The sequence below is a fragment of the Haliotis rubra genome, unplaced genomic scaffold (genome assembly GCF_003918875.1).
Source record: "Haliotis rubra isolate DU_JTF1 unplaced genomic scaffold, ASM391887v1 Scf338, whole genome shotgun sequence".
NCBI lineage: Eukaryota > Metazoa > Mollusca > Gastropoda > Lepetellida > Haliotidae > Haliotis > Haliotis rubra.
In genome coordinates, this window is record NW_025767011.1 from 611,616 (window position 1) to 628,880 (window position 17,265).

Consider the following 17,265-nt stretch of genomic DNA (forward strand, 5'->3'; position numbering starts at 1 on the left):
TGTAGTGAAGCCTGATGGAGTTATCCATATTTTTTCTTGCGTTTTGGAAGGCCCGAGTAAAAACACATGAATAGAAGGAATCACCAAAATGCACCATACCAATGAACATGTGGGTATCATGCACACATTTCTCGTGAAATCGAACATAATCGAATTGTCACTACCATTAGTGGGTATAAGACAAAAATTGGGTCTATCACTCCTTGTTCACCAGTGCCACGCTTAACTCAGAGCGCAAGAAACCAGACTATCGGACGTTTGGATGCTACAGAGTCCGTCCAAGATGTTGCCCGTCATTTCGACGTAAACATAACCACGATTTACCGTCTCCAGCATCGATACAACAACACAGACCACAAATGACATCCTCGGAGCGGTCACCACCCCTCCTAGGGTCACCACCCCTCGACAAGATCGGGACATCACCTGTCAACACCAGATCCGTTCTTGTCAACCCCTTTACCTTTAGAAAACTTAATCATGTCATCAGTCTTGGTAGCCAATGAAATGTCTTCACTCAAATTTTGTCTATTTGACCCTGTTTGTATTCCCTGTATTTTATGCTGCAAATTGCATACATATATACATTATACTTGACTTGCGTTACTTTTGCGTGCGAGTATACAATGTAAACAGATAAGATAAAGTTACGAAAATGTTTAACTTTCAACACGCTATTTAAATGTATCATTATAATAAACCTAAAAAAAGAGATACTGGGTCCCGATCCACTAAGCTTCGCAGCGCTACGACATTCGTTGTGATAAACAATAGAGTCACGACAGCTCGTAACGTTACGAACGCTTGTGGAGACCCAGTTCTGCATAGATAAATGGCACAGTATTGAAATGAGGTCAAACTGTACTAAATCACAACGAATCATACTTGACCTTAAGTGCACACCCGTATAAATAATGATCATAAGGAAACAGTCAAGTTTCACTCTCTCTAGAGCGTTTCCCGTGTACTGCTTGAACATATGACATTTTTGTAATCTTTGGTTTTTTGGCAAGATTTGGACGATTGGTGTCAGAGTAACTTAAAACTCCTTGATAGTAACAGGCACTCTAAGCCCAAAGCAAACGAACACATGACAACGCAGCCCAGAGACGGTAAACGTTCAGCGGAATCCAATGGGCAAGGGTACTTCACAATCACATACAATACAAACAGTGTTGATGCCGACCCTTTTGATACATGTTGAAAACAAATAAGGGATTTACTAAAAGAGAATATATTATGCAGTAAATATGACCATGAGGCTGACTACACGTTAGATATCAAACACATTGTCTGATTTAGTGTACACATTGTCTCGTAAATAGAAACAGTCACTCTCACGTGAGAAAGGAGTCTCACATGCGTCACAATCTAAAGATGGTTTTCGTTTGGTATAAAAGAGTGTTATGCTGGTCGATATTCCATCTGGAGCTGTCACCAGCAGTATGAAGTGTTTCAAGGGGTAAGTGTTTAGTACATCGGGACTTGGTATTTGGAGTGAGTGAGTGAGTGAGTGAGTGAGTTTAACGCTGCTCTGAACAATATTTCAGCTATATGTAGGGATGGCTAAAATGATCGATAATCGGAAATATCATCGATAGGAAAAGTGTGTTATCGATAATGTTTTACATTAACTTTTGTGATAGATAAAATGTTTAAATATTCTCACACAATATACAAATTTAGGACTTTACTCATGGTCTTCTAAATTATGTTCAGGACGCTGTTTTGTTACTAATTCATGCAAAAACATATCACCACTCACCAGTGATGTGAAATATATTCATTTCTTACATTTGACATTTTTGCTCAAAGCTATATTTCCGATATTTATTGATAATCGATCGATGTTTAGTTAACGATTATCGATCTCTTATCTATATCGATAGACAGTCCTAGCTACATGACTGTATGTCAGCCTGATGAGGGAGATAATTAAATCTGCAGCTTCAGGTATATCGATGATGTAACGATATTAGATCAATAGCCATCAATAAGCCAATTCCCTTCCATTGATTTACCCACCTGAACGTGAAGTAAGGTAACAAATGTTTCATACATAGATCTATGCATAAAGATTCAGAGTGACAAAAAACTCTCCACAAGGCTGCATGACAAAAGAGATGATTTCAACTTTCCAAGAGTCACGGTTCCTTCCATATGGAGCAATATTCAAACAGCTCCAGAATTTGTGGTTTACGTTTCACAAGTTTTGAGGTACAACCGAGCATGCACTTTTTCCAAGATTTCGAAGAGTTGTCATACGACTCTTTCTCAGAAGTTACAAAATTCAAACGCTTTATGGTAGATTTTTGGAAGGCATTTCGAAATTCGATGCATCAGTGACAAAAATTATGTCCGATCTAATTCCCTGATTTGACGTACCGTACGTTCCCGAATTACTTCAGGTGAACAAATGCATTTGCGTATGTTTATGACGGGTACCATCGGTGGGGCAGGGTACGTTAACCTTTTTGCGAATACCTATAGAGTGACAGAGTTCACAACACTCATGCTCTGTCAGTCGTATATCATTATTATTATTATTTTATTATTGGATATTTATATAGCGCACATATCCACGCACTAGTGCATGCTCAAGGCGCTGGTATTTTTTCCCCTCGATCATTGGATGTCAGTCTCAACGGCATATCTTATTATAAATCTCAACTCCCTGGGGATCATACAACTCTTGCTGCCACTAGGCGCACCGAGTTAGTGTGGCTTTCCCATCCTTACGAGGTACCCAATCACCGCTTGGTGGACTGGGACACATAGTCACAGTACTTTGTCCAAGTTTTACTGCACGTTGCTGTACCCGCAACTAGGTGTTTGCACGTATTCATGTGGCCTCCATCTGGTCATATACCAACGGATTCGCGGGTTCTTTTAAGTGCACAGGGTTGTGTACTGTACACTAGGGGTTGTGACAACACTGAAAAAGTCTGCACACAAAGTTTTTACACCCGGTCACAGATGGGCTCGATCCCGACACCTCATGCCCGCTGGATCACCAGCCTGGCGCTTTAGCCAGCTCGCCCACCACGCCCCATATCACGGTGTCAATGACTGGTTTGTCTGGTCCATACTCGCTTGTTGACGGACCGCGACGTACTCGTGTAATACTGCTGAATGTGGCTTTTAGCAGATATGTCTTGTGGGTGTGGAAAACGGTTTTGTCGTTTGTATTTACCGACACTTAACAAGTGTATGAAGTGTGAAACCAGGGGAAAATCGACCTCGATTATCTGTTGAAACATATTCTCGATATTGCGAGGAAAACCAGTCAATACAGTTCGTGACGGGATCACTGGTGCAGACAAACCGCTGAAATATAATCTAGGAATTGAGCGCTCTCGGACGCCGAACTGCGGCAACAGTCTGCGGTAACAGACTGCTATGCCGTCCATAACGCGGTTCCAAGAATGTCATTACAATTTGTACAATTTTAACCTTCATAATTTGTTAAGTTGGTTTGTTTGTTTGTCGCGCCGCTACGCCGAACTCAGCAATATTCCGTTATATAGCGGGGGTCTGTAAATAACCGAGTCTGGATAAGATAATCAAATGATCAACTGCATGAGCATCGATCTGCGCAACTGGGATACGATGACATGTGTCAATCAAGTCAACGAGCCCGATCCCGTTAGTTGCCTCTTACAACAAGCATGGGTTACTGCATCCTCGATAATCTCCAGCGTATACGTTACGGTGGCGGGTCGTTGTTCTTCTTTATGGTGGGAACAACAACCCAAAATGTGTCATCTACAAAATAAACTGTGATTGTGGGCAGAGCTACATAGGCGAAACGTCCCGACCCATCAACACCCGAGTGAAAGAACATCAGACCTCTGTTACCAATTCCGACAGCAAATCAGCCATTTCCCACCACATCAAAGCAAGCCCCAATCATCAAATAGAGTGGTCTGATATCACCATTCTCTCAACAAACAAACACACAGACTTCACTAAACGCAAGCTCACCGAAGCCATCCACATCAAACGCCAAAAGCCCACCATCAACCGAGACCAATGATACTTCATTCCATCCGCTTATGATGCACTCATCCACCAAGCCCAATCTACTGTATAAACTCTGCTGTATAAACATCTCATTATTATTTGTACATCATTGGCTTCCACGCCTGTCCTTTGTCTACTCTCTGGCTTCATCAGCTTTCTGCCTAGCCAATTATGTTAATTATGTTGTTTTCTTGGTTACATTATTACATCCAGCATATATATACTTCCTCCTTCTTCATGTTCCATTATGCTTGACAACGGTACAAGAATCTGTATCGAAACGTCGCACTCACGAATAAAAAGAAGTTGTTATCCATAAAGTTTGTTCTATATTGTACTTCCCAACTTCTAAAATGCCACTCAAAGAAATTTGGTTCAAATACTTTCAGATCGCTTGTTTTGTACAGCTTAGCAGCGAATCCAAAATGCGAAACGCGGATTCCTGAGAGGATTTAAGCCACATTTTGGCTTATTCAACATTGCTCGGTATATTTTTCAGTCGATTGTACCCGAGTTACAATCATCATACTTATAGTTTAACAAAGTTTGGTTCAACTTCTTTCAGACTGCTTGTTTTGTGTTTCACCATCGGTGTTTCACACGGATACCGACATTACCAAGACGACCTACCCAACGGCGACGCAGTGCCTCATCCTTGCAAGTCAAACTTCTTGTGGCGGGGCTTGGGGCACACGAACCCTCAGGGAGGGGGGAGCCAGGAATCCATTTGGTCTCGATTTCCAGGAAGTGGAAGAGGTAGGTTGACGTTAGGTAGAAATAGGGGCGGTGTGGTAGCCTTGTGGTTAATGCGATCGCTCGTCACGCTGAAGACCCGGGTTCGATTCCCCACATGGGTACAGTGTGTGTCTGTCGTGGTACGACATGCCGTAAAATACAGATAAAGTAATTAACCTATACCTGGAACCGCGAAAAACATCTTATTGTTACCTATGACGTAACTCTAAGAGCAGATGTACAATCATGTAAGATATATTTGCGACCAAATTAATTTTAGAGTGTGTGAGTATGGTTTTACGCCACTTTTAGCCATATTCCAGCAATATCACGGCGGAGGACACCAGAAATGGGCTTCACACATTGTCCCCATGTGGGGAATCCCAACCCGAGTCTTCAGCGTGGCGAGCGGACGCTTTAACCATTAGGCTACCCCACTGCCCTTTTAATCAGAAGAATTATGTAAACAGATTTCATTTTGCTATTCATGATATTTTAAGCGATCATTATCAACTAGTTAAAATAGATAGATTTCTCAGATTGGTGAGGCTGTAGCACAAATACATGCAAAGCCAAGTCATTATCCGCGCTTGGGGACAGATGGTAGTTAGAGAACGAAAGCTAAAATAGGGAATGACTTTATGACGTCATATTATGCTTGATCATTGTCCCGAAACTGGGTCGTATTTTAAAAAGACCGCATTTGGAAGTAGTTCTAAATGTGTCAGATCCCTCAGTCAATATTGCGTGGGTTTGTATTCCCTACGTCTCCTGTCACCTGAGGGAGATTTGGTAGTGTCGCCCCGCTATTTTAAGTTCAACACTGAAATGAGGCCATGTGTTATTCAAATAAACTCTGCTCAAACTCTGCTGTGGTTCGATATCAAAGCCAGCAGAGTAGGTTAATTTCCGCAAGGTTGTGAAACATTCTGAAAAAAGAAATTGCTGTTTTGTGATATAGAATCTGCTCTTTGCTCAAATATTCTTTAGTTTCCTTCTCGTTAGAAACTAGGATTTGTTATTTTGATGGTTGACGCTGCACTCTGCAATATTCCAGCTATACGACGGCGGTCTGTAAACAATCGAGTCTATACCAGACAATCCAGTGATTAACATCATGAGCACAATCATCGCAATTTTGATACGATGACATGTGTCAATCAAGTCAGCAGGCCTGACCACCCGATCCCGGAAAGGGTTGTTGTTCAAAGACCAATTCTAACCCGGATATCTTTAGAGTCAGTCAGTCAGTATTGCTTTACGCCGCATTTATCAATATTCTAGCAATATGACGGCGGGGGGGACACCAGAAATTGGCTTCATCGTTGAACCCATATCGGAATCGAACCCGTGTCTTCGTCGTGATGAGCTAACGCTTCAACCTCCAGGCTACCCAACCGCCCCTTCAGGAATTATGCCTTAGCTCTTGTTCGTCTCTTTCCATTTCATTCTGTCCAACTTGACGTATCTCATGCCGTGGAAGCAGTGTGTAGTGTTCATGTGCAATCCCTTAACAGCATCCATTAATGCAATTAATAAACTGATGCAATTGCAATCTTATGAGATACACTGTAAAAATAAGATTTCAAATATAGACGAAATAATGATTACCGGGTTAGTACCTTTATGTATATATGATGTAAATGTTCACTAACAAGATCTTAGTTAGGCTAACTACCATAATCTAGCTCAAAGAAATGCCATATCTTCAAGCGAAGCTGACAATTTCCTCGTATTTTTAGTGTCAACGTATTCGTCTAAAAGTTTAAACTTGTACTGCTGACACTTATATACTCATGCCAATAATGGTTGTCACCCCTTTCAACTTTTTTTATTGGAGAGGGTGTGTGGGGTGGGGATGTGAGGTGTGTGTGGGGTTGGGGTGGTGAAGGGGGTGACAACCATTATTGGCATGAGTATATGTACATAATTGTCTGAAATATTCCAAATCCATGTCAGCACAAAACGCTCCATTATTTTGGTTACTATGCTAACATGGTCCAGAGTGATAGTTTCTATTCTAGTGGAGTAAAGAGCTGTGTCAGAAGGACTCCGATGGCGATGGACTGACCAATGGTCAAGAGTTAGGAGATCCTGATTGTGTGTGGAATCCCGGTCAGTTCCCACAGAGGACCAGTAACATCACGCATCCAGGTAAAAAGATCTTTTGGATTTTTCTATTTATACTTTTATTATCCAGGTAAAAAGATGGTACACACTGACGTATGATCCATTCATTTCAGCAGACCCGTGAAGATCCGGGTAAGAATTGGATCCGGGATCGGGTGGTCAGGCTAGCTGGCTTGGTTGACACATGTCATCGGTTCCCAATTGCGTAGATCGATGTTCATGCTGTTGATCACTGGATTGTAGCACTCACTCACTCACTCTTAGATCCAGGGTAGAATTGGTCTTCAGTAACCCATGCTTGTCGTAAGAGGCGACTAACGGGATCGGATGGTTAGGCTCACTGACTTGGTTGACACATGGCATCATATCCCATTTGCGTATATGTATATGCTCATTCAGTTGATCACTGGATTGTCTGGTCCAGACCGACACCATATAGCTGGAATATTGCTGAGTGAGGCGTTAAACAACAAACAAACAGCTGCTTTTTTCTCTAATCATAATTCTACGATTATGACTTTGTAGATTTTTGACCCTACCCACGCCTCATTCACTTCAGGTATTTGTGACCCCTGGGGAAGCCCTCAGTGCACGGCCAAGAACGACTGGGTGTCTTGTACAGCGGGCGAGTTTGTATGCAACGCCACAAAAGAACCTGGTAAGTTGAACCTCATCGGTTTTTTTACTAAACCTGACCAACATAGACCTACAAATGACGATAAGGTACCTGTTTTTCGACAATAAAATTGTTAACGGGGGAATGAGGAGTACCATGGTTAAATATCCTTTCTCTTTCTTTTGTCTGGATGTTGAAGCTATCAGTCTCTAGTGTTACGGTTAATAAATTTGCCGTGACAAAAGGTTTAAGAGTCCCCTTTGAATTTTGACCCGGAAGTCAAAACCAAAAATAAGCCAGCCAAGGGAGGCAACTCTGAAGCGCTATAAAAAAGGCATGCCGCTACAAATACTCACACACACACACCCAAACCCCCCATATATGATGCGAGATGAGAAACACAAACCACACTCAAAACTGTAAACATTGTGACCCAAAATAACAATCACTTAATCAATGTGATATTACAATTTAAAAAAACCCAAACCACTAGCATGATCAAGCTGATTATTGCTAAAATGAGTAACAAATATTCATTTTACTTTCGTTATGATAACATGTAATTAAGATTTAGTTCAGGCTGAACCTCCACAACGTTGTATTCCTTGTACGTTCCAAAGTAATGCTGCTGAAAATTGGTTTTCAGAGGTGAGGAGCTTCACTCTGAGATATCCTCCCACGAGGGTGCCTCCGACGGAGACCAACTACTACTGCATGACCTTCAACGTCAGCGACTACATCGACATGTCACAGGACTACCACCTGATTGCCACTAAGCCAGAAATCAACAACTCCAACGTCATGCACCACATCGTCTTGTTTGGATGCAACGACGACGGTAGTTTTCTGTGCATATCTATCGATTTTATGGAAATGCTGTCATAGAACACCATCGTACTTTCCGATACTTTTTCAACTCCCTGGGGAGCTTACTCTTACAGCCATGTTGCCTGTTAGGCGCAATGAACTAAACACTCACATTGCCAGCACATCCTCATGGGTACCCATTTTACAGCTGTGTGAACTGAGACAATGTGGATCTAAGTATCTTGCCCATGGATACTACGCAAATGTTCCCACCTCGGGCACAAAAAAACTAGGACTGACTAAAATGATCGATAATCGGAAATATCGTCGATAGGAAAAAGTATCAATGATTATCGATATGAAAATTGTGTTGTTGATAATATCGTACATTAACTCTTATAACAGAAAAAATAAATATTAATTTTCTCACACAATATACAAATTTAGGACTTTATTCATGGTTCGCTTCGAAAAAATGTTCAGCACGCTGTTTTGTTCATAATCCATGCAAAAACATGTCACCACTCACTAGTGAAGTGAAAAATGGGAGTATTTTGGCAGTTTTGCTCAAATGTACGTTTCCGATATTTATCGATAATCGATCGCTATTTAGTTAACGATTATCGATATATGATATATACCGATATCCAACCCTACAAAAAGCTGTATCAATTGTACGATTCCGACAATATCGTAAGAACGTTTTATAAATAACTATGAAGAAGACATTATACCATATGTTTCGCGTCTAGGTGAACCCCTCATTCTCCCGAGGTACCTGAAACAGCAAGACTATTGTTCGTCAAGAAACGCTCTGGTACAAGTCAAAATAGAGAATTGCATTTGACATATCTACAATAAAGCTTTTTTGTATCTTGTTTACAAAGGTATAATCGCCCATATATTTTTCAATCTTGACAGCGGTCATGTCAGACCATGCCACGCCGTGTTACATGTCCCAGAAAGGATGTTCACAATTTCTTGGCCTGTGGACCCTGGGTCTTGATGGAACTTGCGAATACGAAGAGGCCGGATATCGAATAGGTCGCACTGGCTCAAAGAAGATGGTCATGCAGGTGAGTCTGTATTTCTGAACAAAGCAGTCCTTATATGAGAAAAATTACACCGAAGGTACGTGTCGTAGAACACATGTTACATTTGGTATTACACTTTCTCAGTAAAGTACAGATTCCAATAGTTTTGTTGGGTTGAGTCCCATCCGGGATTCGAACCCACACCCTCAGAGTCAGGCACCTAATCGCCAGCACTCAAAGTCAGCCGCCTAACCCTCTCAGCGACCGCGGCTTCCTGAAAAATGTGGTCAAATGTATCACATGTTATATATGGGATTACACTTTCTCAGTAAAGTACAGTTACAATTGACCACTTTCTGAATGGCATTGGGTATTCATCGCTTTCGTCTATGGGAGCCGTGCCAATTCACACACATCAGAAGGGTACACAAAGCCCGTGATCTTGACTACCAGTTGTCCGACTAGTCCGCGATGGCTAAGTGGGATAGACGGATTTGAGCACTTTCGAAATGGCATTGGTTATTCACGTGTCGTAGAAGTTTAACACACAACGGGTTTGTTGCTCGCGATTTATCCCCTAACATTCTGGTATATTTTGTTCCAGTTCCATTGGACCAATCCCGAGCTGAGAAGTGACTATGTTGACAGTTCTGGAATGACCATATATTACACGCCGAAACAGAGAAAGTACAATGCCGGATTCCTACTTACTGGTCAAATGTATCTGGAGATTCCCCCAGGTGTCAAGCGGTCTACCTTTGAGTCCACCTGCACAGAAGAGTGCACCAACAAACTGATGAAGGGCAATATCTACATAACATCGGGCCTCAGCCATATGCATTATCTAGGTAAGGTAACGTGAGACATTTCGCTCCGCCCAGTCAGACACATTGTTATTATATTCTCACGGAAACGAATAAGGGAAGACATGAAAGTACAAGTTTTCCTTTATTCTTTTTGCTTTACAATGTATGTATTGCACTGTGGGTGAAATTCTGGAAATAGATAAAGGAACACTTGTACTTTCATGTGTTCCCTTATTCGTCTCCATGAATATATTCCACAGAGTAATAATAGTATGTAGCAGGTAGGGTTCGGGTGATCCTTGCAGAGTCAGGCTGGTAAGGCTCATCATCAGCTCAGAGCCCTTGGCCTCTCTATACACAGCCCAGCAAACGAGGAAGCCTCCCAGGAAGCGCTGCCAAGTCTAACTCACCAAGAACTTTCCGGAGAATATGAAGGCTTCCCAACCCTGCAGTCTTCTGCATTACCCAGAGTGTCAGAAGGGCTGTGCTCCCGGTGGAGAACCCGGGAACTCTCTTGATCTGCGCCAAGAATAATGGTTAGCCTGACGACAGTGTACTTGGGATGCAAAGGCGAGGTCCACAGATGCTCTCAATAGGGATAGAAAATTCAATGATATAAAAATTCATTGGCTTTATCAAAAAAGATCAGGTTTATTGGCTATAATTCGTCTTGCATTCGGGCCTATTCCAAAGAAATTTAAAAGCATCAATTTCAATGACGCCCTGGAGATGTTCAGGGTCGTACCATGGATGGACCTCGAAATCAAAGCCACAGGCATATCGATGACGGTAGTAGAGGCAACGAACCATGCCATCGTGTCTTCTAAGATATGCTGTTTGTGCCAATGAAGGGCATCTACTGACAAGGCGTTAGACATTCATTGCATAATCGACATTTCATATTGATATTTAGAATCACAATTTGGTCATTGTGAATGGAAAGTGACTGGCCCTGAGCAGCAAAACGAGCGAATGAGGTTAGTTTTACGCCGCACTCAGCAATATTCCAGCTATATTGCGGCGGGAGCAGCAAAACGAGAGACCTCAGTTTCAGATGAGTAAGACCAGCGGACTTCATTCAGGCGAAGGACGTTTTGTTCCACACGATGCAATGGTTTCTCAGAAAGCTTTTCCACAAAGGACCTGGTTTACTCCCATCGCTCTTCCATCCAGCAGAACATCGCCATCAACAAAATCAACCTCAAATTTGAGATTCTGTCCAACAGAATTTTTTGTTTTCTGCATTTTTGACATGCATCACAACATGATCATCCGATAAATAAATATGTGCACAAGTACGGAGTAAAAGTCAATAATGAAGAGCCTCCACATTAATCAAAACCCGAACCCCCGAAGTGATGGACATATATGAACGATTAAGAGGAACGAGGATGGTTGGCTCTGTGGTCAGAAATGATCCTTCTGTTCAGGCGGTCAAGACTCTGGATATCTTGCTTTGACCAGTCAACTACTCAAAAGGAATAGGAAAGGACTGGCACATGAATGATGATTAATATTACTATTATAGACAGATAGATGCATCTTGAAAGTAATCGTTATTCAATATATTATACATATACATCCGATATAGATATATTTTGATATAGATATTGTATATCAGAGACTTTGTTCTTGCAGGGTACAAAGAGGAGGTCGAGTTGATCCGAAATGGTGAAATGGTGACGAATGTGATCGATGACGCCAAGTATTCCTATGACAGCCCCCAGTTGAAAATGTAAGTGTGAAGATTAAGATAACAATCGACTTTCTTATCTTGGAACGATTAGATGTCAATCCGTCTGAGACAATCCGTCAGAGCCGATGCGTCTGAGACGGATTATGGTGCTGGGTTTACCAAACCAAGGTTCTTGTCCGATGGGTTCATATGCCAAAATGGAATTAGAATTTACGAATTATTGCCTAGTCCGAGTTTGTGGATGTGAACGTCTACCAGCGGAGTGATTAACGTTGGGTTTACCCCCAAGTTGAAAATGTCAGGCTGTGGATAGTTAACATGGGGGTAAGGGATATAGGTCCATTAGTTTGAGACCGTTTACATTTCCAATCAGCGCTTGAAGACAACTATGTACACTGCAAATGATGAACCCAACATGAGTCTAGTCCGTTTATTCTTTTTTTTATTGCTTTTCAGACGTTTGAAATATTTAATCTGTGGGTGCCAAAAAAGGACAATTGTTTAAGGGACATCATCCAGTCTCCATAAACTCATCCTCAGCTAAAACATATCAATGTCACGTTCCAGGTACTCCACCCCCATTGAGATGAGACAGGGTGACAGTTTGAAGACCACGTGCATCTACCGATCTCTGTCCAAGACCCGCACGACCATGTACGGAGATGGATCCTACGATGAGATGTGCTTTGGCCTCTTCTCCTACTTCCCGGAAGAAAACATGACCGGAAGCTGCATTACATGGAAGAACGTGGATTTCTGTAAATTCTCGGATGACGAAATTGACGGATGTAACAGCCGAACCTTTAGAAACCTATCCAGTCCTGAAATGCGAGTGATCGTGAATGAGGTAAACTACGAGTATTAATTCAAGTCAATCACTTGTAACTACTATTATCTTTTTTTCCTTTTTTATTTTGAAAATGTAAATTTGGAGTTTAAGGAAAACATCGGCCATCTTATCTTAGAGTGAGTCAGTTAGTTTCTCGATGCTTTTATCAGTAATACCACGGCAAGGGACACCAGAAATGGGCTTCACACATTTTGAATCGAACCCGGGCTTTTCGACATGTACTGTATGGGGCTACTGCGTTATGCTCGTGCATTCCATGCGTATGTTTAAGGGTGGTGATAAAGAGAAATGGTGCTGCGTTCATAAGATGTCTGTCTTTGAAAATTTGTTAACGTTTATACTTCCTATCCAAGTTGAAAGTTCGTGTTCCCCAAGTTTTTTAAAGAGTATATATGGAAAATTCATACCAAACGGAGACTTTCTAAGTTATGTGTGACGATTGAAAATTGTTTCATGTAAAGGGATTCAACAACTGTATGTGATATTTAAAATGCTGTAGTATGGCGATTAAAAAAAGAGATCACAGAATTGTTTGAATGAGGCAAACGCGTTTTCTGGTCGAATATATTAATCTATGTATTAAAGACTGTGTTTGTAGGTTAGATTTGTACAAATAATTATGTTAACATTTCAGGTGATGGGCAGCTGTAACCACTACGGCCCCTGCAGACTGGAATGTCCAGCTGTTCTTGAACAAGTCAACAAACACCCTTGCCTGCAGGGCCAGCTTGGGGAATACTTGTTGCATGATTTCGCTGACGGACGAGATCCCGATAAGATTAAGTTTGCGCATGCGCTGAGGTCATGTGACGGGGAAGCCGACCCAGTGGACACACCGTATCCGTTTTCAGGTGCACGTGCAGCATCTTCCGTAGTCGCAACCTTAATCGTAGCAATCGTAATTGCCTCAGTACTGTAGGTTTGTCAGGTATCTGCTGCTGCTGATTTTGGATCTTAAATTACTTCAACTCTTAAATGCTTCCTGAGTATCTCAAGGGCGATGGGGGTAGTCTAGTGGATAACACGTTCGCTCGTCACGCCAGAGACCAGGGTTTTATTCATGGGCACAATATGTGAAGTCCATTTCTGATTATTCCTGTTGTGATATTGCTGGAAAATTGCTAAAAGCAGCAGAAAAACTATACTTGCCCCAGGATCCATTCCCGTGGTTTTATCAATCTCAAATTATGACCAACTGAATTCAATTTTCCAATTGGATGAGCTTAGCTACTTGGTGTACCGACCAAATGCGAGTTACAAACTAGACCAGCGCTGGGTATGAATATTAAAACAACCATGGCAGCTAGTCACATTGATTATGATCGAGTTGGCAAGAAATAAATTTTGACAAAATGGCTGAAACTCACAAGAAGGCCCCCAAAGGTCCTTTTGATGAAGGAAGCAAAGATTCCATATGTCATTCCGAATATCAGCATTGCTGGGCTCGGTCCAAGGGGAACAACTCCTGACCCTCTTTAAACAAGCCTTATCCAGTTAACGACGCCATGAAGTTGCAAACGTACGTTCATATCTCCAGAAATGACATCAAAATCTCTTGTATCCAGAAAAAGATTGCTGCTCAAAGGCGTTTTGAGTCATGGTCTCTGATTAGTCCTTGTTGCCTTTGCTTAACAAATGTGTTTTTTCAACAGTGATTTTAAAGTGCTTAGTTCATTTGTCGAACAACACGTATCGTGAAATAAACAATACTTCCTTCTTCGCTGGTCCGATCTTTTCATTTGACATGTGCCCCAGGAGCAGGACTCGCAAACCTGATATCCTCACTGTTTGATAGGGAATCACAAACAGGTGTTCATGACATAGTTCAAACCGTGCGATCGATTTTGCTTTAGCAGAGATAAAATTTGAAAATGTTTTGTCGCATTGATGAATTCATTTGTAAAGTTTGCAAGCCTGATCGTACGACATTGGTACGATATATTTTTTTAGACTGTTTGTTTCACGTCATGTCAAATGTTTGTTTTTTACTCTTTCAAAAACATTTTCTCGCTCCTTCATTGCAGTTTCCACAATGTCCTGGAACCATTATTTTCTTGTATTTCAATTTACGCAAAATAATCGAAATTTCTTTACGCTATTCGATTAATTTTCTGTAATTTCAATTTTAAACTTTATTAAGCAAAAATGGTTCTATCATGTGTTAGTAGTAAGGTCCTGATTATATGTACCGTATGCGAAAAGCCATATGTTAAAGGCGGCTGTACCAAAATAAACCTAAGACGACAATCTTATACCGGGCCAAAGTGCACTACTGTTAACAAAACACTCATCGAATGGGAACGTTCTGGTCAAAGTCATCTCAAACCAATAAATTTTAAAAAGTTTTTCAGTTACGTCTAAGCGATTTAAAGAAAAGCCTCATGTGATAAATGTCCATTGGGTGGCCTTGCTGACATGAGCACAACTTATCACTTGCTTTTGATAACAGGCACCTGAACTCTCAAGCAAACATCCAAAGTGTAACTAACATATCCCGGTAACCGTCAACGTCCCTATCTCAAATGGCGCAACAGGGCCCCGTGCAATACCAATATCCTCAATGATGTCATTTGATTCAAGTAAAATATAAGCTTCACTAACACGCAATATATCATGTTATAAATAAGACCCTTGGACAAACAAACGCTTGATGTTAAAAATATGGCTTGATGTGTTGTGTCGAAGTGAGTCATAGTCTCTCGTATTTCAACAGTCACTCTCACGTGAAAACACAGTCGGGATTGCGTCATCATTTGAAAGATGGACTTTGTACCTATACAAGAGCTTCTGATGGTCATGGATCTATCTTTGTCTGTTAATATGGGGCTATACGTGGAGAATGATCTAGTGAGCTTGGTTGAATGCCGTTTTCAGTAGTATGTCAGCTTGACGTGAAAGGAATGTATGGGATAATGTCTTCGACAGTAACACTTCGGGGAAACACAGGAACACAAACATATATTCATCTGTCAACCTAAGGTTTGGGACTGCATATTTTGCAAATATCCTCTTTGTTATTCGTTTCAGTGTAAAAGTGGTTACACGTACCTTCATGTCTCTCCGTGACTTAACAGGAACCTATTTTTAATGTCACGGTGATCGCCTATTAAATAGTGACCTACATGTAGGTGACTAGCAATAGTTTTTCGTGATTGTTTTGATCAACTTATTTAGGGTGTAGGTTCAATTGATGCAATGTCTGACAGGTGACGTAAGCATATGTTTCACATGCATGACCTCGTGTCAGGTCTACTCTCGTGTCACCTGTCTAAAACACAACCTAGGACAGACACGTGAACTATGTTGTCCCACGACGCAAAAAAACCATGATTAAAAGCGTGTATGAGTTTTTTCAGGAATGAAGCTGAAAGGGTTGTTCCCTTTACAAACAAAACGTTGAAGGCCTTGAACATACCATGTACAACATTGTACAGGATTATCTTACCAGAGAGTTCATCAATGGATCCAAAGAAGCTTGGTTCCGACTCAAAACCCAGAAATTCAAATGTGTTTGATAATTTTAATCTCAGATGGGTGAGAGATGTAATAAGACGATAAGTAGCAATCTACCTCAGACAACAAAACTAAGGCCAGATAACAGACAATCTGTCTGTCTTCTAAACATGAGTTTGAACCAACAGATGCTCTCTTATGACATTTTGCTGTCTAATGTTAGCCAGATATCCTGCTGACTATCAACAGATAACTTATCCCTGTGTTGTGAAGATATATACTCATATATTTGAGGTGTGTGTGGCGTTGGTTGGGAGGGTGGTGACAACAATTATTGGCACGAGTATATAAAGTAACCCAGGATTATATAGCTAGGAGCAATATACCTCCAACATACAGTAAACAGTATATTTTAAGTATGTTATCATTTGTCAAAACAGTTCGTTGAACTTAATTACATTTGTCGTGACAATATGTGGTACCTTCATGTCATTTATCAAGAGTTTCCATGGTAACTTGATGCCGTCCGTGAAGACTTGATAACTTGATGTCATTTATCAATACTTATTGCCATTAATCAAGACAACCCCTCGTAACCTGATGTCGTTATAAGAATCCATGGCAACTCGATGCCGTCCGTGAAGAAAATTCTTGATAACTTGATGTCACATATCAATACTTGATGTCATTAATCAAGACAATTCCTCGTAACCTGATGTCGTTATTTAAAGAATCCATGGTAACGTGTTACCGAGATCAAGTCAATCTATGTTAGCCTGGTGCATTTATGTATACACTCGCTGGTGACATGTCATTTATCAAAACTTTCCGTTTTATATTGATGCTATCGATGAAGACAATTCCTTGTACCTTCCTTACTGAAGAAAGTCTATGGTAGCTTGATGCTATTTAACAATCCACTCCACGGCAATGTGATGTCATGTTTCCAAGGACTCCAAGAGAACTTATTCTATTAAATACAGGTACAGAATATTATAGTAAAGAGGTCACATTAATGTAGCATGCTTTGTTATACGTTCGTGTAGATGATTGTTAAACATTTGATTTACGTTGTTACTGTTACGATTCAGCAGAAGTTCATTACACTCTGTTTT

General features: G+C 41.0%; 1 protein-coding gene across 1 annotated transcript; it reads left to right on the forward strand.

The window, feature by feature from the left end:
* Positions 1-1,406: 1,406 nt before the first annotated feature.
* Positions 1,407-13,757, forward strand: LOC124284488 (dopamine beta-hydroxylase-like). Its single transcript, XM_046720562.1, is given in 11 exon segments — positions 1,407-1,462; positions 4,589-4,739; positions 4,741-4,779; positions 6,783-6,912; positions 7,448-7,546; positions 8,151-8,342; positions 9,233-9,387; positions 9,950-10,193; positions 11,790-11,886; positions 12,415-12,694; positions 13,332-13,757. Coding segments are annotated over 11 exon segments (1,728 nt in total). The 3' UTR covers positions 13,617-13,757.
* The last annotated feature ends 3,508 nt before the right edge of the window (positions 13,758-17,265 follow it).